This window comes from Lissotriton helveticus, chromosome 5_1 (genome assembly GCF_964261635.1).
Source record: "Lissotriton helveticus chromosome 5_1, aLisHel1.1, whole genome shotgun sequence".
Classification (NCBI taxonomy): domain Eukaryota; kingdom Metazoa; phylum Chordata; class Amphibia; order Caudata; family Salamandridae; genus Lissotriton; species Lissotriton helveticus.
This window is the reverse complement of record NC_136065.1, coordinates 520,453,766-520,480,651: the sequence shown is the minus strand read 5'-3', so window position 1 is coordinate 520,480,651 and position 26,886 is coordinate 520,453,766. Positions and strand designations below refer to the sequence as shown.

The following is a 26,886-nucleotide window of genomic DNA, read 5'->3' as shown; positions in this document are numbered from 1 at the left end:
CTTGTTCATTTGAGGCAGCCAGTAAATGTTGTTCTTAATTCTATATAGTCCGAGAACGGGCCATAACTTGTAAGGCAGGTTTAGTTTTGGTTGCATTCAGGCCAGTTATTTAATTTTAGCGCAGAGTAGCTACTTTAATTTACAAAAAAGTAAATGTGCGGACAGTAGTTGAGAAGGAAAGGACAATTCTGTAATTTTGGATTGAATAGTAAGTGGCCTTTTTATACAGATTACTTGCTTTTCTATTCATAAAATTAGACAATTAAAAAACATAAGCCACTGAGATCATACAGATGAATTCTTTCATGTAAAGTGTAGTGGCCAGATTATCAGTTTCCAAGAAAGAAGCAATGTTGCGGAATATAACGGATAAGAGAGCAGGCCCAGCTATAGAGTAACCTCTTGCTAAAACTCACTTGGACCTTTGGTGAAAGCCCTGTACAGGGAACAGTCCTGTTTCATCTTTTAAATTCTCAAGCTAAGGTTCACTTCCAGGCTGATAATGAAGGGCCTGAGTTCTCCATCTTGCTTAAGATAAGGAGGATAGAAGCTGGAGAGTGGAGGTGTTTTTCCTGTTACCATAGAGGGCACTGTAGTCTTAATTAACTGACTGATAATTGGTCTCAGGAATCAGATAATAATAAGAATTCTCTAGGGGCTTTTACCAAATCAACATTACTCCTCAGCATTTCCTGATTGTGTGTGCTGCTATGCAAGACCTACTATTCCAGGTTTGGGTGCTTGCCTTTAGACTATGTCTTTTTCAGAGTCATTATGAAGATCCTGTCTTGGTTGTTGGCAGTCGTGCATATCGAGGGATGCCGTCATCCATTGCTCTTTGATTGACTTATCTCCCTCATCAATGGAGTTGGGTGAGTTGGTTGCAACTTCCAGTCTCTAGAGCTTCATGATGAACTGGTAAAAGTCGCAACTATCACCATCTCAGGATTCTTTGTTCATTGCACTTGATCAGGGCAGCTGCATTTGTCTTTCTCCCGATTTTGTGAGCACCAAGACTCAGGAAATTCTTTACAGAAATCATGGAATGTCAGCAGACTCCAGTATTCTGCTGTTTTGTAGAGCAGGAGGATCAAATAGTTTCTTGTGTTTTCCTTGTTCCAATGAGCAGATCTCTTCACCGCGTACATATCAATACACCTCATTTGTTACCCATACCATCATAATCTGTTGAATATATTTGAAGTTTTCATTGCTGAATATGATTTATGGAATGGTTCATATCCATTCTGCCTATTGCCCATTTGAATCAGATCAGCACAGGGAGTCCCCTTTGTTATTGACTCTGTCCAGTTGAATTTAACCTGTTCAGTCCTTTTACATGGTCTTTTGTTGCAGCAAAATTACTTGGCTGTCAGTCAGTAACCTACTGTAGGAAATCGGGTTTTGTTTGAGGGGGGGTGTAAACCCATCTCCAGCAACAACCACAATCCTTGTCAGGGTGAACCACAAATGTTACTAAATTAACCTGTGCTTAACCCTCTGGTAGCGTGGCACAAAAACAGTCAGGCTCAACTTAGAGGCACTGTGTTAAGTAAACAGGATAACATGTAATAAATAAAATTAAACTAAAATGAAAAAATCCAACTAGTAAAACCGGAGATATTGAATTTTAATTGTTTAACCACTTGGATGCTAATGACAAGGGTAACTCGTCATGGAGTTTCCATTGATTTCAATGGAAATTACATTAAAAGCCATAAAACACCTTAGCATCCAAGTGGTTAAGTAAAAATAGAGCAAATTAGGTTATCTTGTGGCTCTAGACTGGGACATAGTAACAAGTGCAGGCCGTATACAGATGCCAGGTTAGTCTCTCTGAAAAAGTTACCTTCTCAAATTCCGGTGCACAGACAGAGTTTAAAACTTCAGATTTCAGAGGAGGGACTCAAGTGAAGCCATCCAAGGCTCCAGAACCTCGGTAGGCACCTCTTGGGGCAATCAAAGCTTTACTCTAGCAGAGGCCGGCGGGTTCAGTCAGGTCCAGTTGCTGGTCTAAACAGGGCAGTTGCAGCAGGTCAGCAGGGCAGTTGCAGAGAGGCCTCTGGAGCTTGTTATGTCCCTGTAGCTCAGAACAGGAGGTCAGTCAACTGACCCTTGTAGTCACACTGGTAGTCCTGGATTAGAGTAGATGGTCCTCACACCTTCAAGCAGTAAGGCTGGCCTCAATCAGCAGGCAGTACTGTAAAGAACAAGACAGGCCTAAAGGAGGTAGCAGCAGGGCAGTCCTCTGAGAAACCAGGCAGGCCTCAATCAGCAGAGATGTCCTCTGAAGTTTTCCACAGAACCAGGAGTGTACTGAATGGTTGGTCTGAAGCTCCAGTATTCTGACCTGTTGTCAGCCTGTAAAGTGGGAGAAACTTCTAGGTTCTTCTACAACTGATTTCTTAAAACTTCACAAAAGATTGGTGTGAAGTGATTTGTGAATGTGCAGGAGTCAGCTCCTTTGAAATGTATTTGGGGCAAGGAATAGCTCCGCCCCACAAATCCTGGCAGAATGACTCTCTGCCAGGTTATACCCAGGTCCTGATGTCCACTAGCTGGACCCAATAAGCATTCCAGATGGGGGGACACTTAACAGGCACAGACAACTGGAAACTCCTATAAGGCTGTGGAATATTTAGGGTACGAAAAACTTTCTAAAAGTGCCATATTTCAAAATTATAATCTAAAATCCGACTTCACCATTTAAGAGGATTTTAAATTATAAATCATTAAATCATTTGAGTCCAAACATTACATTTCTGCCTCTTCCCAATCAAAAGTTAGCAATTATTAAATATAATAACATAGCCCAATGTTATACTATTCGAGAGGTAGGCTTTTTAGTAGTGCAAAGCGAATGTTGGAATTTCTCACTACCAGAACATGTAAAATGTAAAAACATGTGCCCTACTTTTTAAATGCAATGCTCTCTGCCATAGTGTTGTTTTATAATTTTCCCTAATATAGGTCCTGGTAGTCGCCTAACCTTTCACCTACATTTTCCCTCCCATTGTGCTTCATGACGGTTTTTGGTTTTGACCTTTTACCTAGTTAGATGCTGCATAAAATATCGTGTGGTTTTCCCAGAAAACTAGCTGCATTCATTATGCATGAGGATTCTCAGAATCACAGCAGGATTACCATCTTCTGCATAATAACTTTGTATACGGGTCATCCCTTCTGTAGTCCTCGGCCGATATGACACAGCAAGGTAGAACCCCTGAGGGTACATTTTAGGTATGTGTACACTATTTCTTTGCTGGGACAGGCAGAAGAGAAAGACTTCCATGCTAGACGCTGAGGTTCCTGCACACAGACACTCCAGCACGCAGTGGTCTGACATCCCTCACGGAGTGTTCATCTCGATACTAAGACGGGGTCCTTCATTCTCTCACACCAGGTTATGAGGTTGGCTTCATCCTAGGGGGATTCTTGGCTCTACACCCACATGCATGCTAGGTACACTTACGGAACATCTAGTTAGGGTTACATCCTAGGAGTACCCATTATTATTGTCATGTATTTTTATACCTATTTATAGTAATTGTTTTAGCACTATGGTAGAAATCTACCATTCATTTACTCTGTTGATGCTTATAATCCTTTATATCTGTTTCTGTCTTCTGGTTGTTTCATCATACCTATTTTACACTAGAATGACGCTGGTTCAACAAATACTTATTGAAAAACATCCCCACCGTTTATTCTGTGTATCTCTCTGAGATAACGTGAGTACGAGTGACTGAGCGAAAAGTACTGTACTGTACTGTTTCCACGATCCTTGATGGGACAGGGTTGTCATGTTCGATAGTTGCCAGGAACTATGCTTTTCCTGGTAAGCGGAGTTTACAGTGGCAGTGTGAGCTAGCTGGTATACAGGTGAACATATCCTGTGGCGGTGTCAGGAATAGGTCTGGACACCAATCCCACAGTTTATGCTGTCTAAACGAGCAGATCCTATATAGATTTATAGGAACTACACGACATGGCGCTGCCAACATTGGATTGGTTCTGATTTAATGGTCAAATCTGAGTTGTTTCAGTCGTGCTTTTCTCAGAAGACCCATACTCGCATTTACCCAGAGACATCTGGAGCGGGAAGGGAAAAAAACGCCGCAGCTGAGTAGGCATATCCTATGTATTGGCTGTAGGTTTATTCAAGTTTGAAGGATAAATAGTTCCTTATTGTGCATTAAATCATATCCCAGTTTCCTTGAAACTTTCAACAATGACTGAGGAAGAAGACCATGCTGTGCCAGCACTCCATTTGAATGCAGCGAGGTTGGCGAACAAGAATGTGCTATAAACATTTCTGAAAATGTCAGAAATGCACTCACTTTAAAACTAGCAGAATGTGGAATCGCAGCATTAGGTGGGACTGTCACCTTCGTGATTGAGGCACTTGAGTCATACAGGACAGAGGTATTTTATTCATGGGTCAAATTCTACCAGCAGATGCTTGCACAAATACATTTCATTCTTACACTAAAGATGAAATACCAGAGGAAAATCGTCCTCTTACCTACCAGGAGCACATTAACTGGTTAAAGGCGCCCTCCCACGCACAATAGATAAAGTGAGACTCGGTCCGCTCGGCAGAGACGGAGCCACTTGGCCGGTCTTAGCTGCTTATACACCGCATACAGGCATTGACACAAGGCCAATAGCAGACACACGTCCACTTCACAAAGAAATAATAAAACTCTACAGAAATCTGACACAGTTCGTTATGAGAGCACTCACGTTTCAACAAACGAGTGTTACACCAGCAGGACAAATACAAGGAACTGCAGCTAAATTATCTCCACAAACACTGAACGCAGTTATAAGAAAAATGCCCGTTAAACACAAGCAAATGCTATTTGGATAGCTCAGAAGATAACACAATTAGAGGCAGTGTTTCCACACACAGGCCTCCAAGAAAAACACAGAATGTTAACAATCTACTTGCCAATGAAGATAGCTCCTCTGATAGAGGATTGTACCTCTTGGGGTACAGTTTTCGCTGCCATCAATACCAGAACTCATGGTATCCCTTCAATAGCAGTAATACCAGATGTATTGAGACCGATACAGAAGGAGTATGGAGCAGAACCTGCTCTGAACGTAGGGATGAAATTGTTAGGAAATATTGCCCAGATATCAACGACTATGTTAGCAAACATAAAAGGGGAGGCAGCAGCATTGGCGATACGGAAACGCCTGGGCGATTTCTCTCCTATACATCAGGAGCATGAATTACCAAAAATTTGCGAGGATACATATGCTGAATTAGGTAGGGATAATTTGGGAGCTAGAGCAACAAAACCTCAACTTGTGTGTGGTCCTGAAAAAAAAAAAAAAACAAGCAAGCACCTGATTCTTCCAAGAAGAAATGGGATAATAAACAACAAAAGGATAGAGAGAATACATCACAATCAAGAGGTAGGACTCTTCAGCGGGAGCCCACGGAAAGAAGGTACAACCATAGGAATCGTGTTAACATAAAAAAACTGATAGGTTACCAGGATACTGATACACGTTCCTTTCAGGGTTCATCAGAAAACTCCGAGAGGGAAGGACGGTCATAACACAGACAAGAAGAACAAACAAAGTCCAGAGATACACATTGTACTTTGGACTATAATAGCAAAAAAGAAGATAAACCAAAATCTAAACCTCAATTTAAAAAGAAGGTAGCTGGCCTTAAAGTAAGAAATACTAAGGATACTGAGGACTCAGCTTCTGGACGGGGAATTGGCTAGCCAGCACAGCAGAAGTAACAATAGCTTGCCAGAACCTGATGGAATTTCTGGTGACGGCGGCGTTGAATGCACATATCATGGTGGAGACACCTTATACTAGGGTAAGTGTCCCACACCCGTTAACCGAAATTATACTCCAAGTGGGGGGGGGGGGACTTAAACCCAGAAAAATGTAGGGTCTCTTTTGGGAGAACCTAACTTTTGGCTAAGACATCCTTTTGCTGAAAAAGATTGGCCGCCTGAGATTGTTATGGAGTGCCCAAAGGGAGAAACAGTTATTTTTTCGACCTCTTTCCAGTATCACTAAAACACTCATATGCACATGAGTGGGCGGAAGCACTTGCGCCAGCATTTTATTGCAACCATGTAGGGTGGGATACTGAGTCACCTCACCATGTAATCCCAGTAAAAACAACTCCACAGAGACAGTACCCAATAAAACAAGAAGCACAAAAACAAGACAGGGAGATCTTAGATCAACTTGAATACCAAGAAATAATAGAGAATTTCACCTCTTCAATAAATAATCCATTTATTTCCGTTAATGAAGCCTGACAATTCATACTATCTAGTTTTAGATTACAGACATTTGAATACATGCACAAAGACGTTTGCAGTACAGAATTCACACAGTGCCGCATTAATGAATAACATTGTGAGGATATTTGAGAGCATTCTCAGTCCTAGGCTCCCAGCGTCAACTCTGTCGAATACACCAAGAATAGCCCTATGTTGGTCTCAGCTAGGGTAACAGAGTTACTTCTAACTTGTGATGAGGAGGCATTGTCCTATTTAGATGATATTTATCTGACGAATGATGATTTATTGGATCATTTGACCAGGGTGAGCAATATTATTTTTGGGTTCGCCCCTGAGGGCTACAAATTCAAGTTAAAAAAAATCTAAAATAGCACACCTCAGTGTCCTATTTGTGCAATACGAGTTATCAAGTGAAGGGAAAAGCCTAGCAGCTAACTTTTTAGAAAAGTGTGCGCTGCTCCAACCTCAAAAAACTCTGAAAAACTTACAATCCATATTGGGATTCCTAAATTTTGGCAGAACGTACATTTTAGATTACACAGAAAAAGTAAAACCTTTCTACGATTTAATCAGACCTGATTTTTCAATTAGACAATGTATACAGGAACACACGGATATCCTTCGTTCCTTACAAGCTGACATGATAGCTTTGAAATACCGACACAAACGTGTAAATAACACAAATCTGGTGATCTGTGTAATCGCGGGTCCAATCAAATCCATTTTGAGCTTTATTTCGATTTAGGTTATAAATCATAAAAATCATACAATAATCAATTACATAAATATGCATTTTGGTAAAAGTCAAAATATATACAGGTTAAAATGTCAGACCAACCTCACAAGTATTAGCTCTTTTATAGATAGAAAACATTTCTTTTTAAAATCGGGATAAAAACTTTTCCTATTACATCTTGATATCACTTAGTTAAAACATTTTTGCAAAAATATAAGAAAAACAACAAAATTTATCAATAATTATATTAATATAAGATGACGGTAACTTTTGTGGAATGTTTTATCTAAATTAGTTCGATGTCGGACAATGCATTTGAGAAAGTTAACTATTAGATAAACTATCTTCTCTCCCTCCAATAGCTGCAAAAAGAGTAAAGCTGGACGACATGGTCTATAACCAATTTGCCGTAACAAAGGAACTAGCCACTTTTTCCTAAAGTCATTATAAAATTTACAAAAAAGAATGGTGTGCAGGGTAGATTGCAAAGAGGAATCGTCACAAGGACAGAACGGAAGATCTTTAGCCCAGTTGTTTCGGGTGGGGAATGTGACCAAACGATGGAAAAAATTCATCCTAAACCTTACCAAAAGGTAGCTCTCATAGCTTGTGTTAAGTGTAAGGTAGGGTTGGATAGTAGCTGCTGTCTGTATTAGCAGTCTTTGAACAACAGTTGATTTCATGGCCTCGTTCGTTAGTCTCAGTTCCTCAAGATGAGCTAGGCATTTCACTTTTAATGCCTTCCTTGGTACTTCGCAAATTAGGGAGGGATCATAATAGTATCTCTCCCAACCCAGGTCATGGAAAAACTTTTTAATGTAACACAACCACCTGGAATTGTGAGCATTGTCCAAGGCTAGGCAATCGGAAAGAATGGACTGAGTAAGAGTAGCTTTATCCGATGTTCAAATTCTGCGCCATAATAAAAGGGGTTCAACCTTCGCTAAATGCATTACATATGGGAGTCCCAACTCCATGTGGCAGGCCAAGGTACCCGTACTCCTGGATACCGCAAGGAGGTACCTCAGAAAATAATTTCCCACTCTCTGTATATCGTCTGTGGGCACGAAACCCCAAAGCCCTGCCCCATACAAGGCCACAGATAGACATTTAGCATTATAAATCATAAGTTCAAGGGGGGCTCCCTTACCCAACTTCCTGGAAAAATTAACAAGGGCTGCAGTAGTTCTTATGAAAAGAAGTTTTCTAATTTCTACTGCCGGTTTCCAGGATAGTTTATGATCTATCGTTATGCCCAGATACGAATAATTTTGTGTGGTCGCTAGTTTTTGCTCGTCTAAATAGATGTCCCTAATTTTTCGTTTGTGGCCAGTACCTGCCCTCATAACAAAAGTTTTACTAGTGTTAATTTTTAGGTCAAGACCTGCCATAAATGTGTAGTATCTGTTCAAACTCTTTTGGCGTTCGAGGGGGGTACGAGCTAGTATGACGGTGTCATCTGGGTAGAGCAACGCAGGTATTGGCCGATTATTCACCATTGGGAGGTCCTGGCATCCCTTGATCGTCTCTTTCCAGACCATTAGTATATAAAGTGAAGAGCAAGGGGCCCAGGACACAACCTTGCCTAACCCCTTTTTCCACTGCAAATTCCCCCGTCAACTCCCCCCCCCCCCCCCCCCCACCCCATAGCGAACCCTGGCTGTGGCATTAGAGTAGAGTTCTCTCAGAAACTTAACCAGATTCGATACTGCTCCCATGTCCCCATATAATGTCCAAAGTTGGAGACGCAATCGAATGCAGACGATAGGTCCACATAAACCATGTACAGATCACCTCTTACTTGTCTATTAAAAGTGACAGATTTAGAGCCTGCTCGATGGTCCCCAGCCCTTGACGAAACCCATACTGGAGATCTGAGATAATCCTGCCATCGTCCGCCCAGTCTTGCAGTTGCTAGAGAATAAGTCGACCCGCCACCTTTCCTAGGGAGTCTAAGAGAGAGATTGGGCGATAGCAGGTTACCGACCCCCCGGTCCCCCTTTTTGAAGATTGGTACTAGTATGGATTTGGACCATGAATCCAGTAGGCCTATATTGCATGTTGCGTTCAATACTCTAGTTAAAAGAGGAGTCCAAAGGTCCATCTGTGCTTTAAAAAGATCAATGGGGACACCGTCTGGGCCCGGTGCCTTACCACTTTTACTTGCACGCAGGGCCAGATCTACTTGCTTCAATGAGAACTGAAGGTCAATGGGGAAGGGACCTTCAGACCTATCACTGAAAGTGGAGTTCTGGGAGTTATAGTCGTGAGAGGTAGGATCCTCTGAGGTGACCGTAAAGATCTTAGAAAAGTGATGACATCAATCCTTTTCCTCTATTGCTACGTCTAGTTTTGGCTGGACGGTGTTATCAACTAGAAAAGGAGACTTGACCACTTGCCAGAAAGCGGCAGAGTTTTTATGAGCACAGCTTTCATGGAGTTGGGCCCAGAGATAAGTCTTTAGCTCTTTTTTCCTGTTCTTTAGGGCGGTGTTATATATTTTCCTAAGAGTTCTGATCTCAAGTGGGGTCCTCACCGCTTTCCTTAATGCAGATTTTAAATTTGAGTAAGCAGTCGTACATTCACTGTTAAACCATCCCTTCTTCGGTTTGGGTTTGGGTTTAATTTCTATCCACAGGGCTTCATTTATGGCTTTAATAATCGTGTAAAAGTTAGAAATAAGTTCTTCTTCTGACGTGTCTTGGGCAAGACATTTCATGATAGAATGCAAAGCCCTTACTATCACTATCTTTGTTATTTCGGTTGGATGGACTTTCCCCCATTTCAGCGCGTATCCATTTAATCTATTCAGCATCAAATTATTTTGAACTAAAATAGAACCAAGATTACTTTTTGGATTATAGGACAATGGAAGAGAAATGCTGAGTGGGTAGTGGTCACTTAGCGCAATTGTATGCCTAGTGAATAATGTTTCCTTAATCCTCTCTCCATTTGAAACCAGAATGTAATCTATTGTTGTTTGATGACCTTGCCCATGAAATGTAGGGGCCAATGATGGCTCCTCATTTTCCAGATTATGTGCTTGGACCAAATCTAACTCAAACAGGGTTTCGATTAGGTGACTTCCAAAAATGGAATGTCTAAAATGTGAGCTTGGATTATCCCTCTCATCAAGGATGCCGCAGATGTTATTGTTACCAGCTAGGCAAGGTCCCAAATTATAGTCCCCCCCCCCCCCCCAAATTATTACTTCCTCTTTGGTAGACTTCCTTGTATTTGTTAATAGGATAGAGCGGATCAAAGATACCAGATTCACTGCCTCTTTATCCAGGAGATTGTTATAATAGTTCACTATGAGGAAATTGTCCCTGTTGTTTAAAGTTAGACCAAGAATCTGGAAATTAGGCTCCAGTTTTATGGGGACTACTTCCATTGCTTTCAGAAGGTTAGTGACGTAGATGGTTAGACCTCCTTTCGCTCTACCCGAGATCGACGGTTGAGCTGATGAGAAGTAGGTTTTAAACCCTTCTATATGTATTGCGTCAAGTAACCATGTCTCCTGGAGCACTATAACATCAAAGTTAGAAATAAGGCCCTCCACTCTTCATTTGTTACCTTGGAACGTTGCCCTGCTATATTCCAAAATAGAAGGCTTAATTCCCCTCTCTTTACATCTCCCAGTCCCTGTTTTACTTATAATGGCTGGTGTAAAATTTAAATCCTGTTCAGGAACAGAAACAGAAAGGGATTGATTAGGCTCAGTAGTTCTAGCCACCAAATCAGTAGCTATAACCTGGGTCTGTATGTGATTTAACTGCGGCTCGAGGGGATTGTAGATAAGATTTGGCTCGATATTTTTAAAGGACACGTCTAACGATCTGTCGACAGTGACCTTTGGTATGCTCTTATAGTGAAGTCAATCCACTCCCTCCAGACCCGAAAGAGCCGCGTATCGATTTTTGAGGGGTATGAGATGGTTAGCCTGATAGTGAATTGGAGCCCTGGGATTAGCTGTGGGAACCGATAAAGATCTAGGATAAAAATAGGTCAATTCACAAGCTATGATGGAATTGTTACCATTTTCTGGAAACCAATTTAGGATATACCTATCGGCTCTGTGATCTCTAAAGTTAATAACAATTATGTCCCCCTTTTTATCCTTTGTTCTGTTTCCTAGCCAGGGAAGACGCCGGACATGTAAAATCTCACCATTTATGTTTGGGGGAAGTGGTCGGTTCTGTCTAAGCCAGTGCATAGCTTTATTTTTTAACTGGGAATAGTCTTCCCTCTTACCATCCTCTAGTGTTGGAACTCCCGTAAGGACCACCACCAACGGAACTGCTTCCGGTGGCAATTCTACTTGGCGCCCCTTAGGCTTTGTAGCCCTGACTGGACTTTTACTGCCCTGTTTATTTTGTGCAATTCCTGAGTCGGATAATTTCTCTCCCATCTGGGCCTCTCTAGCAGTGTTTTGTGCAAATTGCTGTGTTGACTTGAAAGGTACTGTCCTTGGGGGTTTTGGATTTATTAACTTGTTAGTTTTTACTTAATTTTGGGCAGTAAGATTTAAAGATGATACAGAGGATGGAATTGCCAGTACAGGCTTCGCTAGATTCTATATTAGCACTGTGTTTATAGCTAATGCTTGCTCTAGAGTTCCAAGCTGATGCTCTATTCCTTTCAATCTCTCTATTAACGGCAATGTCAAGGATCTAATTAGTTGTTCCATGCTTCACATTAATTCCGTACCGGGTGTTTCTTTTACCGGACAGTGTGGTAAAGTAACTGTACCTGGTGTTGTGGCTGTGTTTGGTGAGGGGCCTTTAGAAGATTTACCAAAGTTGATATGGCTAATCTTTTTTCTCTGTAATTCGCTCCCCCTCTTCCTTCTTTTTCTTGGTGGTGAACCTTGTGCTCGAGGTTGCTTAGAATTTTTAGACTTTTTTTGAATAACCTCTACTACTGGTGGGAGCGTGTCAGGTAAGACTTCTATTTCTGGTATCGAGTTACAAGGGGAAGAAGAAACAATTCTATGCAGTTCATTGGCCGTGTCAGAAGTAGAAGTTGTATCTCGCAAGAGGATTGGAATGCTGTCACTGCTTGTTATATCAAGGTCCTCATTGTCAGCAAGACATGTGTGTAGTGAGATGTCTAGTAGCTGTGACCGGCCCAGGGAAGAGCGTTTATTTTTGATGGATTCAACTGAACGACGTCGCTCAGCCCATCGCTCTGCAAGTATGCTTTCCCTTTCAATGTCAGAAGTGGTCCTAATGAGATAGTTGTCCAATGTTCCTCTATTTGCACCACCTACTGATGGATATGATCCTTTCATAATGCTCGAGGTCATGGTACGTGGCAAAATTAGTTGAAAACAGTTTTAAGCACACGTGAGCATAAGAGTAATATCAGGCTGATAGGAGCACGAACAGTATTTCTAGCAAACCTCTGATCACACAGTGATAGGTGTATGCTTACTATAATATAACACAGTCTGTCGTGGCCGGGATGTCAGAGTATGGGCCCTGCCCGGCTCCTGAGGGCTACAGAGTGCCCGCCCTTTGCCCGGGCTTCACCCGCGCGCGGGAGGAGCGCAAGTGTTTTTGTGCGCCTCCGGGCGCTTCGCTGTCGTAGGTGGGCGGTGCCTGGAGGAATTGTGGGGGCTGTAGTCCCCCCGCTCGGCGGCCGCAGATTGTTAGGCGGCGGCGGGGGGACCTGATGCGCTGACAAAAACGCTCCCACTGGTGCTCAAAGGAATCCAATCACTCTCCCACACATAAACCGGCAAATGCAGGGCAATTATGGCAGCAAAGGTTCGGCGTCCGCTAGAAAATGCTCCCTAATCGCGGGTCAATCAGGGTACACTCAACTGACCTTCAATGAAGGCGAAACGGAACCCATAGCATGCAAATCACACTTGTACACAAACGCTGAAATGCGCTCTGTTTCTATAGAAACAAATCTGTCAGCAGGACAGACTGCCATAGTGAGAGAAAGAGCACTGGGAAACAAATAATTGTTATAACTCCAGTACCAGCCTTCGAGGTTGTTAGAAAGGCAAGCGTTCTAAATGCAAAAGCTTTACATCTGCGATGGATACAATGGGCTAATTCTCTCACTGCAATAGATATGGACTGCAAACTTGATTCTACACTAAAAACACCATCATTTCTGCAATACAAACAAGATGAAGGCTATGTAGAGGCTTCCGCGACCAAGGACCACAGTCTTCCACGTGAGAAGAAGAAAACAAAACACCCGGCTAATGGTACTAGTTTTCTGGCTAAACCCACCTTGAAATGGGCACAAGATGTTGTGGTCGTTCATCCAGAACTGGACCTTTAGGAGGAGAGCTTGGGCGAACACCTTTTGGATAGAGTCTATAAGACTGATTGGTCTATAATTACTGGGTCTGGATCTGTCACCTTTCTTAAACACAGGGACCACGTCTGCTCCCTTCCAGGAGGGTGGAATTGGGCCACCCTTAGCAATTGCATTGCCTAGAGTCAAAATGGCCAGTTCTCGCAGTCATGTACAAACATGTCTCCTGGAATGCAATCGGGACCGGCAGCTTTAGCCTTTGTGATAGCGGAGATTCAGTTCTTAATTTCACTTAAAGAGAATAAATCTACTGCTAAGATGGGGGCAAGGCCATAATTGGGGTCTTCAGCCTCTTGTACGCTGGGGCCAGAATATAGTAGAGAGAAATGGTCATACCATGCCTTAATAAAGATTTTATTGGTCAGCGGTGGAGGTCTATTTGAATCCCACTAGTAACAAGGAGCCCAAACTTTTGTGAGTCCTTCATATCGCAGGTCTCCCTAATCAATGCCCATCTATCTTCATCCCACTCCTTTTTGGCCCTTTTTTGTGCCAACTTGTACCATCTCCTTACAAGAGCCACGTCATTTGCTCTGATTGTCTGAGCTAGTTGGCTTCTGAGGGCTCTACACTCCTTGTTAAACCAGGTATCCTGGGAGCTTAACTTCTGGCCTGATTTGCGCAAACTGAGTGGTTCAATAAAGTATCTTGCTAACTGCTCGAAGAGTCCAGTGTGGCAGGCTAGGATCTTTTCCAAACCTCCCGCACGGCTCGTTAGGTTGCCAATTGCTGCTGTATGTAGCAGCAGGTTCTGCTTGATAACTTTGAGCTTGCCTTCATCCAGAGCTAACTAGGGCCACTGAAGCCGATAATTCTGTTTGGAAGGGAATAGCTCCTTTGAGGTTAAGTCAGGGTTAGGTTGGCCCACCCAATGTGAACCCACCAAGAGTGGCAGGGGATTGTGATCACTGTCTACGTTAAAACCCTAGGCCATGTCAACCATTCAATGGCATAGCTTAAGGTTCACCAGAAAATAATCTATGCAGTTTTATTGTTGGTCCTATTGAAGGTATTAGCACCCATAGTATCCAAACTAGTACGAATTTTTGCTGCCCTTAATCTGAACTTTAGGGAGATGGCATTTAGTTGGAGTGCTGTTTAAGTCCTTTTTAGGTCTCGGCTAGCGTAGGCTACGCACATGCGCAGTCTCGCCAGCGAGACTTAATGACTCTGAGTAGCGAGGGTAAACCCCGCCCCTCTTCTCCATTGGCTGACCTCCTAAACGGCGGCCAGCCATTGGAGAAGAGGTCTCAGTTACGTCATTCTCTCGCTCTAAGCCCCGTCTTTTTCGGATTGGGGGCGTGTTTTTTTGGGTTTGTTCTACCCTCTTCACCATTGGCTGGAATGGTAAACAACAAGTCAAAAACAGGCCCGTTGTTTACATTCCAGCCAATGGAGAAGAGGGGAGAAAGAAAAACACGCCCCCCAGTCTGCAAAGGACGGGGCTGAGTGACACAAATGGTGAGCGCTTGTTTCATCCCACTTCAAGCCCTGTCTGACATTAACAAGTGTCAGTAGTTGCCTGCTCTGTGCACATCAAAGGCTCGGCAGCTGCGCGTAAGCCAGATGCCTTCTCTGCGCTGCTCGCTGTCCTAGCGTCTCCGCAGCCATCAGAGCCATACAGCAGTAGAAACAGGAAACGGCAGCGCCAATAACATAGAGAGCGGACTAGAAACAAAAACCCATGCACACCCCTTCCCAAACACACGGCTGCGAATGTTCAAAAGGAGAGGGTCGTGGTTTGGAGGTTTTATATCATAAGAGTTCAATATAAACGCTCACTTCGTGTTGCAATAATTGTCTCAAATGCATTAATAAAGTGACGATAGGCAGAACGTGGGGGAAATAACAGCCACGCAGAGCTTTGTTGTGATTGGTGGAAGTTCATAAGGGCGCCGTTGGTTGGTGAAATAAATTGATAGCGGAAGTTGTCGTTTTTGGATAGTGGTCACTTCCTGTTTATGTTTTGGCCCGTTCTTGTCGTTAGGTACCGATCTAGTGCTTCTATTTTGGGCATCTATCGGGCTGAGGAGCAGAAGTAGTTCTCCAACACCAGTCATTGTCTGCGACAAATGTGAGTGTGAGGATGGGTTAGGACGAAAGTCTTGTTGACGCCGTGGCGAAATATTTCTTCAGCTATGGGGGTGGGAGTATTGTTACGGAGCTGGGAATGTCGCCACATGATAATTATTATTTCTTATGGTGTGATTTGGAAGAAAAAAAACACCCACAGTTTGCTGTACAGCAATACGCCGAAAGCTAGAACAGAAACGCCGCTAATTCCTTTTTCCACCCGGCGTATGTAAAACGAACTCCAAGCATAGCTAGTTTATCAGCACTTCCAGTCTAATTGATTTGATGGCTCTTGAGGACTTGTGCTTAAAATCTCAGTGAACCACATCCAAACTGCGAGTGTTTGCTCATCATTGTTTCCTAACAAATGTGATTCATTAATACATACTGCCCCCTTAGTGTCTATGTCAGGTTACTCTGACAGTTTTGGGTAACATTTGCTCCAACAAATGCAACCATATTTTTAGTTTGTATTTCTACGCAAGTTGATGTTCATGTTTTATCCTCCTTACCCAGCGAATTCAATGCGTACGGTTATCATGCCATTTGGAGGAAGTCCAAGCTACGGTATTAGTTCAGTGGAAGATTGGCTCTTAGAGCAGAGTATGTGCCGAGCCTTATGCAAATCCGGCAGCAAATGTTTTGAAAACAAGTGATAAAGACTTTACAATGGAAACGTTTATTTTTCAACATATTTCAGTGTTTTGCATAAGTACGTTCAAATGTATCCCCGAATTGAGTATCATTTATTGAAAAATATATATTTTAATCCACCAACACATCCATCACATCCAACACATCCACCACCACCACCAGCACCACATCCACCACCACCCCATCCACTGCCACCACCACCACATCCACCACATCCACATCCACTGCCACCACCGCTACCACATCCACCACCACATCCACCACCACATCCACCACCACATCCACCACCACATTCACCAACACATTCACAACCACCATATCCACCACCACCATGTGTGTGTGTCTTTGTGTGTGTGTGTCTTTGTGTGTGTGTGTCTTTGTGTGTGTGTGTCTTTGTGTGTGTGTGTCTTTGTGTGTGTGGCTCTCGGTGTGTGTGGCTCTCGGTGTGTGTGGCTCTCGGTGTGTGTGGCTCTCGGTGTGTGTGGCTCTCGGTGTGTGTGGCTCTCGGTGTGTGTGGCTCTCGGTGTGTGTGGCTCTCGGTGTGTGTGGCTCTCGGTGTGTGTGGCTCTCGGTGTGTGTGGCTCTATGTGTGTGTGTGTGGCTCTGTGTGTGTGTGACTCTGTGTGTGTGTGACTGTGTGTGTGGCTCTGCGTGTGTGTGGCTCTGTGTGTGTGTGTGTGTGTGCAAATGCAATAGGTCTCGCATTTGTGAGAGATTAAGCTATTGGCATTGTAAATGACAATGCCATTTATTTATCTGTTTTCAAAACCAACACATAAATAAAAAAATTGTCATTTACAATAACAATAGCTCTAACTTTTGCAAAGGCGAGACAGTTGCAGCGTAAATGCTTGTTTTTATAGGGAGTAGTTCAAGGTGGGGAACATGCCACATCGCATCCTCCTCACTAGCTCCACAAATATCCTCCCTTTACAGCGGTTCAAAGGTGACATTAAAGTCACCAACTGCAATCAAGGGTGGCGATGAGGCCCTATCATCCAAAAGCGCCTGTAGCTCATCCAACGTGGTTGACCGCCTTCCTGCCCTGGTGCCTCTAGAGTAGACGTTTGTAGATGTCAAGCAAGGCACCATTCTGGCCTTTAAGTTGCACAGCTATAATGTCTGCGCTATCGGACGGAAGTTCTCAAGATGTGCAATAGTGTGCAATCCTAACCCAAATTACCATCTCCATGCTGGTCATCCTGGTTTATTTGAAGATTCTGGTTGAAAAAAAGTTACATAGCCAGGGACGGTGGCGGGAGAGGGACTCCATGCCTCCTGCAATATGCAAATGCCAAACGTTTAGATGAATTGGACCCATTGTGGGAGGGGTAGTTTTAGATCTTACCCCGGCCACATTCCATGATAATATTCGGAGCTTGCCACCCAGTTCCGGGCTACTAGTAGGATATAGTCGTAGGGCATCTGAGGGATTCCCCGACAGCCAGTGCAGTTGGGCTTTGTTGGTTGGGGATACTCCTACAGTCGTCGTTCTAATGGAAGAAGAAAGCATGTTGGGGATCTGAAGGGGGTGTGGCATAGAATGCAGTAAGTGTGTTTTTGTCTACCAGAGGGTGCTGGATGTTTGGGGATTTGATGTTGGAGACTTTGGGCATATATGGTTGTTTGGCGATTCGAGTCAGTCGTTAGCTGCTAGAGAGGAGTCTATGTCCAGATGAGTTGCAGGGGAGCGGACAGTAACAAGTGGAGGGTTTGATGGAAGTCTATACTTACATTGAATGCGTGTAGGTGTGGGAGAGCTAGATCTGGCATCCATGGCTATCAAAGTATGTGCCACCATCTCATCGGCCAAGCGCAGTTTGATACAGTCCATGTGATTGATAAGATGAGTGAGCCTTCTGGCTTCTACAATATAATCTCTTATGACTGAATGGCAGCCTCTCACATGGCGGATTCAATGAATGGATTTATTTATGAGTGTATCTTTCCTCTTCACGCCTTTGGTTGGGCAGGAGTTTCAGGGCATTAATCATATAAATGCATTTGGGGGCAATGCGGGATGTACATGAAACCCTTGAAGATTATTATTATGGGAATGGGAATGTATGGATGGATATTCAGAGGTAGGTGGAAGGCCCCTTTGCACAAATGGCCCCCTCTTAAGTTGAGGCTTAGTTCTTTGGACCCCAGATGGGTCATTTGGGGAAATTACATATTTGGAATTAATATTGGAGTTAGCAGTAGCAGCTATTGCGGACTAGGGTTGAATCTGTTTGTACTAGGGAGGAAGGGGTATCACACTGGCTATAGCACAGGGGGTGCTGAATATTGAATACACTTTTGGCTAGAGGAAGATTAACCTGACCTATAAGAGCAGAAGGGTCAAGCAAAGATTCCCTTTCACATGGAGGGACTTTACAATCTTCCCTTCTTGCCCACCTAGATGTCTCGTTCCCCCCTCTTTCGGACACATACTCTTCCCTTTGCTAAGGCTGATGTTCCCAGACTCTGGGGCTATTTGGGTTTCAGTTAGAACTGAGTGCCTAGTCACACTAACATCTGCTACCATTGGGGCAGATTGGATCTGCTTACTAATGCAGATGGCAGGCTTTCTAATCATTGAGGGGATACGTTTAAGGGGCTTTGATATGGAACTGGATGAGGCCCCCTTCGATGAGTGGGATGAAGCCGACCCGGTAGGAGATAGACTAGATGACTTCAACTAATGACAAATATTTACAATGATTGGTCCATGCAGTCTTAGTGGTCTGCATGCCAAGTCAGCTTAGAAGTCTGTGAGACAGATTAACAGCTTTAGGCGTTCTGCTCTAGTATAATGTATCAAGAGTGGTATGGGCACACCAGACTCACAGAGCTTGGAGGATAAATAGGAAAATACAGTACCTTGCGAAGAAACAGCTGACCCCTAGGAGCTCCAAGATGCAAAACGCAAGGGGTCCGGGGGGGTGACCGTGCCCTGGCAATGGCAGGCAAAGACGAGCCTGCCCTTGGCCCGGGCTTTTCCCTGGCGTGGCTCGCACGCTTCCAGTGCAGCACGAGTTGACAAGTACGTAAGAGCGCGGGTGATGTCAGCGGCCCCTCCCTGAGGGCAGAACAGGATCCTGGGACACAGAGTCCCTCCAGGAAACTCCGTTTTCGTGTCCTTTTTTCTTCATAACATGGTTCTGGTTCAGGGGTAATGCACCCTGCCTCTATAGTATAGCTACTACCTGCAATCTCATTGTTACTAAAATAACCCACACAGTTATGATCGCTGATGCCAGTTGTTTAGCTTCTTTTATTTTTGGTTGTAAATTGCCATTTTTGTTTGTCTCCCGTCTTAAGGTAACTTTCCCCCTTACCATCATTCGTGGTCAGTACACCAAAAGATGTTGTCTGGTATTGCCTCCTACTGCTCGCGCTTCAACCCTTTAACTTTCCAATGTGCTTTAATTATGATGATTTTGATTGGAGCCACCTACTTCTTTTCAGTGCAGGGAACATGTAATCTTATAACTACTTTCTCTTTGAAGCCAGTAGTTTCAATGGAAACAAGAACTCAACCAATGAGCCACCTACTTTACGTAAGGGTGTGAGTAGGTTAAAGTCACTCTTTAGATTCTTCCATAACGCTTATTCCTTACTCAATAACCGTAACAGTAAAATAACACAGCTATTGGCCATTAGAATAGTGTCAGCTATTTACTTATCAACTTGGAAAGAAGCTAGAGCACACTTAAAAATGATGTCATCGCATTAGACCAATTGCATTTTTAACATTCACCTCTGCAGTGTATGCTTCCAGATTCTTGAAGAGTTTTATTGCATGACCTTTCTTGTGAGCATTCTCTTGGGTAGCTCCCCTCCCGTCCTTTTGGCACCGTTTCCAGCAATCTTCCATTGTGCACTCAGTTCTGAGTCATTCCATTGGGTGTTGGGCACATGAGCTGTTGAGTTTTGGTGAGCTGCACAAAGTATATCTGAAATTACCATGGTCAGTTTGATGGCTTAGGGTAAAATTAAATTGCAGACATGTAAGAACAACATTACCTCCACATCTCCCCGTCCTTGCTCCCTTAATCCATAGTTAGGCAAACTGCCACTTTGACTGACTGGCTCTCCTTGCCTTCCCCTGCAGAAGTACTTCTTGTCTTTCCTTTACCTCTCCATTGTAGAGGATGAACCTTTGTCTTTGCCTCGTATCATGAGTGGAGAGAAAGCTGTTGACCTGTATTTCTGTCTGTCAGTTGACTGACCTAAAAAGTTTGTCGTCTGCTCTTATTTATGGAAACGCCTCGTCTTGAGGTTGCTTTGGCAAATGTCCCTCTGTGTAAGTAATGGAGCAAGGACCGGTACCCATGGAGGTAGTCTTTGGATTATGTTTGGTAATCCACATTATCAGGTGTAACCCAAAGTTTAAGCTCCATTTTTAACCTATGCCTATTTTGGGCAATAAAAAACTCACCATCTTTTGGAGGTGGCAAGCATATGCCAGGTTCCTAAAATCAGTACAGTTTTTTCTTTTCTTTGCAGTTTGGTTCTGCTGGCACTCTATTAGACTAAGGGCCTCATTATGAGGGGAACATCCTTTACAATGCAACTTTCACTCCGCACTACCATTACAACGCAGCTATTACAACGCAAGTCGTTACAATGACTGCGCTGGAGGGCGCTGTAGGATATGGAGTAATCTAATTTTCTATCCAACACCTTACCTACTATCCACGGGGACTGGAGTTGGAATAGAAAATTAAACTATTCCACTATCCAGCGACCCCCCAACGCAAGTCTTTGTGACGACTTGTGTTGTAAAAACTGCGTTGTAATGGCATGTGGAGTAAAAGCATGCATTGTGATGTCATACATCCCATTATGATGTCGGTCGGAAAGCATTCCGACTGACTCCTTGTCAGAATCGTTCCAACTGACTTGGTTTCGGAGAGTCCGACCGACCTATTACAATGGTTCCGAACACCGTTCTGATGGACTCCCATTGACTTCTATGGGAGCCTGTGTTCCGACCAACAACACAGGCTCCCATTGAAGAATGGGGTGGCTGGGTAAAACCTTGCACCCTGTGGCGGGCACCCCATGGTGCCTGCCACACAGTGCATGGTTGGAAAGCACGGCCCCATGGGGACTACCGGAGGCCTTAGGGTGTAGGGGGCCTGCTACAGACCCTTAACATCATTTTCCCACAGCCTTATCGTGTCGGTCAGAAACGCGGTCCATAGACCAGTACGATTCGAATCCCATCAAGTAGGGCAGACCGAACGGTTACCTTGTATCGTAATCGGTCGGTTTGAAAGGTTTCGGAGTCGGGCGAAAACATGGGTTCCGACTCAGGTTAGGAAAATCGGAATGCCATTCGGAGCCTTTCTGACCGACATCGTAATGAGGCCCTAAATGTACAAAAACAAAGGAATAGCTAAATCTGTTACTCAGTTTAAAGAATTTGTGCATCCAGCTCATCATATATTTACGATATTGTTACTTCTTACTCTTGCTCCAGCATTAATCCTCCAAAACTTTTGGCCACCAAAATAGAAAGTCTTGGAACCTCTGGCTTGGCAACATCCTCCAGCTGATCCACCAAGTGTCCTCAATATGCGCCTTTCTTGTCTCTACTATATACCCTTTAACCTCTTCATGAGAGAGCTGTTTGAGGGTAAAACCGATAAAGTGAGGAAATATGAAAATGTGAGGAAATATTTGAGCAAATAGCCATAGTCATTAAACTAAAATCAAGTAGTTATTCCGTTTCATTTTTTTGATGTGTGGCCCTGATCAACTGAGTAAGTTGATGAAACTAATGAGCACAAGGCATTTCATAGTAACCAATTGACAATCTTAGCTTGTAAAGGATCCACTGCTCACTATGTGCCTATGTTTTCTTTAAGGGCCATTTTTGAACAATAAGTTACCCATAAGATTATTACATAATTAAATGTAAGCCAGCGATCTTGTTTGATACCAAAAAATTCCTTTTGTTTTTTTTAAACTGCTTAACATATGCTTACCTAAATTATTTAATCAATGAAAGGTTTGCACTTAAGCAAAAAATCATAATCTATTCCCATAAATAAATGTAATTTATTAATTGATTATTGTTTCTCTCTGTAGATCTCTGTGTTTTTTTCTCTCTGTATATCTGAGGTTGCTGAGGAAATGTAAGAATGTTTTTAGAAGACTCAAAAATTCCATCTTGTGCGGTATCAGAGAAAGAATGAGCACACCCCTACAAGGATTTATAGCCTTTAAAAGATTTTTGTGAAAGTGGAATATCTCAATTAAAACCAAGTGGAATTTTCATAGATTTACATCAGAGCAGCCAATCCAACATCCCTTAAGTGTAGCCAAATCAGTAAATATACCCTCTTCTCTTGAGCCTTCAATTTGGCCACTGAGTAATCCACTTTTCATCTCACCACTGAAGGAAGCAACACTTTGAACTAGACTCCACCTTTCTTCTAATCTGACTCCCTTGTCAGTTTTTTCTTCTCAGTTTACCATGGACTTTATCTCTGGTACCTATAAGTGTCTGCCTTCATATCAAAGCGCTATAGAAAAGCACTTCAACTCTCCATCCATAAATGTTTTATTACCTGATTAGATATTTGGAGTGCAAGCCTCTAATACAACAAGCTGGGAAGAAAAGGCAGTGTGAATCACTTTTGTTTCGGGGTAGAGGAGACAAGGGAGAGGAAGACTGGCCCAGAGATATCTTGCCAAATTTCTTCAGTCATTCCACCAGTGAGTTCTCCCTATTATGATGGCATTCTGGATTCAGTGCAGGAGTTCTGTTGGATCCAGAAACACATGCACTTAAAAGAATGTCGAATTATTCAACCCTTAATAGTGGTAATGTTCCCAGACACCCCCAAAGCTTTCTTTAATGAAAGCTTAGTTCCACTGAGGAATCAGGCCTGATTCACGTTTTCAGATGCAGAATGCAGGGTGGCTTCAACATTACTTTTCTTAAAAAGGATATTGACATTTGTCAACGTTACCATTGGAACCTTTCACAATTGCCTTCTTTATTTTGAGGATGATAGTATTTGAACAAAACAAGCTTTTCTCATTAGAAATAACCATTTTATCCTATAATAAATGAGGAAAGAATGTTTCACTCTTACATTTGTTCTACATACATGTGCCGTTCCTCTACTATAATCTAGTGTGTTAATTGCTGGTTCATATTACTCAAGAGCCTCTGACTAGTTCATAGTACTTTGTACGTACTAAACGAAGCACATTTGAATTGTGAAAATTGGTTGCTAATCCAATGTTTTTTTTCTGGCTCCATTTTAGCTGAGGACATATCTGCGATCTGGTACTTCGAAGATCTGCTGAGAACAAAGAGCCATTGGCCTGTATAAACAATGGAATTGCCATATTACAGCAAACAACTTTTGCTACAGCTGCACACTCTTTGCAAAGAACAGCACTTTTGTGACTGCACAATTTTCATTGGTACTATTCACTTCCGGGCACATAAACTCATGTTAGCTGCAGCCAGTCTGCTGTTTAAATCCTTGCTGGATGACACAGACACAATTTCAATTGATTCTTCTGTAGTGACAGCGGAAGAGTTCACTCTCCTCTTGGAAATAGTGTACACTGGAAGGTTGCCACCTGGCAAGCACAACTTAACTAAGGTAATCTCGGTCGCTGATGCCCTGCAAATGTTTGACGTGGCTGTCAGCTGTAAGAAATTACTGACTGATCTCGTGAACCGCTCAACACAAAGTCGAACACTTGTTGACAGTTCGGGTCGGCCATCGGATGCAACCAGGAAAGCTATATCTGAGGCACGCCAAGTTAAAGTCATTGATAATGATGTTAAAATATCTCAAGTGTCTGATCATAATGCCATGGTTTCAAGCAAAATAAAGTTGCAGCCTTTCACCGCTTCACCAAATGCAGAAAAATCACCTGACATGACAGTTGGCATGACCAACTTAGAGACTGACACAATGGCAGCAATGCATGGAAACCCAGGGAAGAAAACTGTTTTTCAGGTTTCTAGTGGCACAATGACTTCTCCAGGAACATTTGGGACAACACCAGCTTTAGAAGATCCGAGTGTGATTGGTGACTTGAACTTTGGCACCGTGGCTGCGCCCATGATTTTGAAGCAAATTGCTGCATCGGAAAATGTGGAAAATAGGAATGGCCTGGCACTTTCTCGGGTGGTCATTGGATCAGCACACTCTGAGGTAGTAATTGGCTCCACACACTCAGAGGTCATAACTTGCTCCACACCCGCCCAGTTAATGAATGTTACAAAACCCTCTGAGGCAGAGTTCGTCCTGGCAACCAATGAACCAACAACTGCCTCATCCTCTGCTAAGGCAACCACTAGCTTGGCCCCATCTGAGGTAAGAACTGGTCCAGAATCACCTGATCTGGCCTTTACAAAGGTATCCTCAAAGGTGGTCTCTGATCTGGAACCCTTTAAACGGAATAATGACTCAGAACCTGTTGAGGAAGTGAAAAGTCCTACCCTTTCTGAGGTGGGGACTTGCCCAGCACCCTCCAAGGTGAGGACTGGCCAGGTGCCCTTTGATGAAGCAGCTCCCCCAGCACCATCAGAGGCAGTGACGGATCTAGCATCCTCCACATCTGTGATTGGCTCAGCAGAGTCTGGGAAGGAGCCTTTCTCTAGACCCTCTGAGGAGGAAGCTGACATGGTATCATCTGTGGCAGTGCCTGTAAAAGAGATCTCTGTATCAGTGACTAATCTAGGGCCATCTCAGTTGTTGACTTCCACTATAGTTTCAAATTCAATTTTAGCAACTCCGGGACCTGAGTTTTCCACAACAGCGTTGGTCACAACAGTAAGTTCAGCTGAAGTGGATCTATTAAACCCCTCAGTTGCACTGAAAGCTGCAGGTAAAGCGACAGAGCTTGAGGACACCAACACAATACTATTATCTGCCAAATGTAACCCATCTTCGAATCAAGAGGGGCAGCATGGTAGCCACTGTGAAACAACTGAAACTAAAGTTATGGAGCAGCAAACATCTACAAGATGCAGCTTGGCAAATGATGAAACAAACGTTCCTGCATTCCAAACGTTTACTGCAAGCGGCGATTATGCCACAAGAAAAGATGAAGAGGAGGATACTGAACCTTTAATAAAAAAAAGAAGATTTATTAAAGCAGGTAAAATATTTTCACGCATGGTACACTGACATATCAAACTATTTTAAGGACAGTTATGTTGACATTTGCATCATATTATCTGGTCACATGCACAATCGTGGGCCAGTGTTCAAAATGTTTTATGTTTAAAGAAAATAAAATTCACTGGTTATAGTTTTAAAAGTGAATTTGCTCCATTATTCGTTATAACAAATATATTTGGCAAATGTTTGATGAATCAAGCATTCTTCATGAATAGAACATAATTTAGTGTTACATTAGATATTGGTTTTGATAAGAAGGAATCAATCCTGATTGTAAAATGGAGGTTCTTCACTCTACATAAGCAAATTGCAAGTGATATCAGCAACTTCTTGTAGCTGCTTTGAAAACTTGCTTTCATCTACCTGCAGAGTTTAACAGTTCCAGCTCCTTTAACAAACACACATACCATAAGTACCATTGTTCTTCTCCATTAGTGTTTGAGGGAAAAAACAGGAAAGCTTGAATATTCGGTTCTTGGATCCTGGTGTCATGAAAACCCCATTAACTTGTGGGTCTCACCTGGTGAAAGTTCCCAAGCCCTGAAGGAAATATGTGACGTTTTCGGGAAAAGAGGAGACTGGCAGGCTTTATTGCCACCTTCACTTTTGGGCAACAGGGCTGTCCGTTAGTCTTCCTTAGCACTGCCATTTGGTGGATGGTGGGGGTGAAGAGTGGGACTCAGCCTCTGTTTTTCAATTTGAGAAGAGTCCTTTATAGGAGACTAGCTTTTTGTATTCTTTCCTAATCTCTGTGAGTGTGGCTGTTGATAGCTAGGTGCAAAATGTTCATACCTTTTTGTGTCTCTTGTTGGGGGGTGGTCCAGCCTCGAGGCAGCTCTGCAGTGAGAAGTATCAGACTACTCACAGGCTGAGTTTGGAGGTCCTTCTAAGAAGGGCATATTAATAGAGAACCCACCGACAATGGTTCTGAAATTTGCTGGGCGAAAATACACATCTCCTGATATACCTGTATATAAGGGGAGATGTTGACCTGCTTATTGTTCTCCATAGAGTACCCAGAAGACTGCTGTTCAATGATATCGATTGTTCACCTGACAGCCAGATTCCCAGAGGTGAGGGGATGCCATCTGTAGTCTGATTTATTGGAAGAGCTGTCACACTTCTCCTGGGACACGTACTTCTCCTGGGACACGTGGAATGTACCCAGGTGTCTGAGAGTAGAAGGAAGTCACAGGAAAACCCTGTAGAATTAAACTTTCAGCATGGACAAGAGTTGTTAACAAAGAAGTTCTGCCCACCTGAGACTCTAGAGAGGGTAAACTGTGTGCTCCTGCCTTGGAGCCCATCATGCTCTATGAAGTGAAGGATCTACTGCTCCTGCTGAAGTGTGCATAGACGGACCCCCTGCTGTCGCAGCCCAAGGCACTAACCCTCTAATGTCCCTGAGCAGTCTGCAGCACTGAAGAATTGACTTTTGCCAAGCCAGTGGAATTTCCTTCAGTATGCATGACCGGTGTTTGTAGTGGTTAGTCTGCATTACTTATCCTATGTGTGCCAGAGCAGCAGGGTCGGATTGGGAAGGTGGGCAGCCGGGCACTGGCCGATGGGCCGGCACCCAAGTGTCACCTGTGGGCCGTTTTTTAAGCCCTCTGTCACCCGGCCCAAAAGACTTTACTATCTTCGG

The 26,886-nt window shown here is 43.3% G+C and overlaps 1 protein-coding gene across 4 annotated transcripts in view; it reads left to right on the top strand.

Moving 5' to 3' along the window:
- The window catches only part of ZBTB40 (zinc finger and BTB domain containing 40), a 267,262-nt gene that overhangs the window by 1,863 nt on the left and 238,513 nt on the right, over positions 1 to 26,886 (top strand). For all 4 annotated transcript variants that reach the window (XM_078642855.1, XM_078642854.1, XM_078642857.1 and 1 more), the window contains exon 2: positions 23,362 to 25,218. In XM_078642855.1, the coding sequence (XP_078498981.1) occupies positions 23,433 to 25,218 (1,786 nt within the window). In that variant the 5' untranslated portion in view covers positions 23,362 to 23,432. The remainder of the gene's footprint in view (positions 1 to 23,361; positions 25,219 to 26,886) is intronic.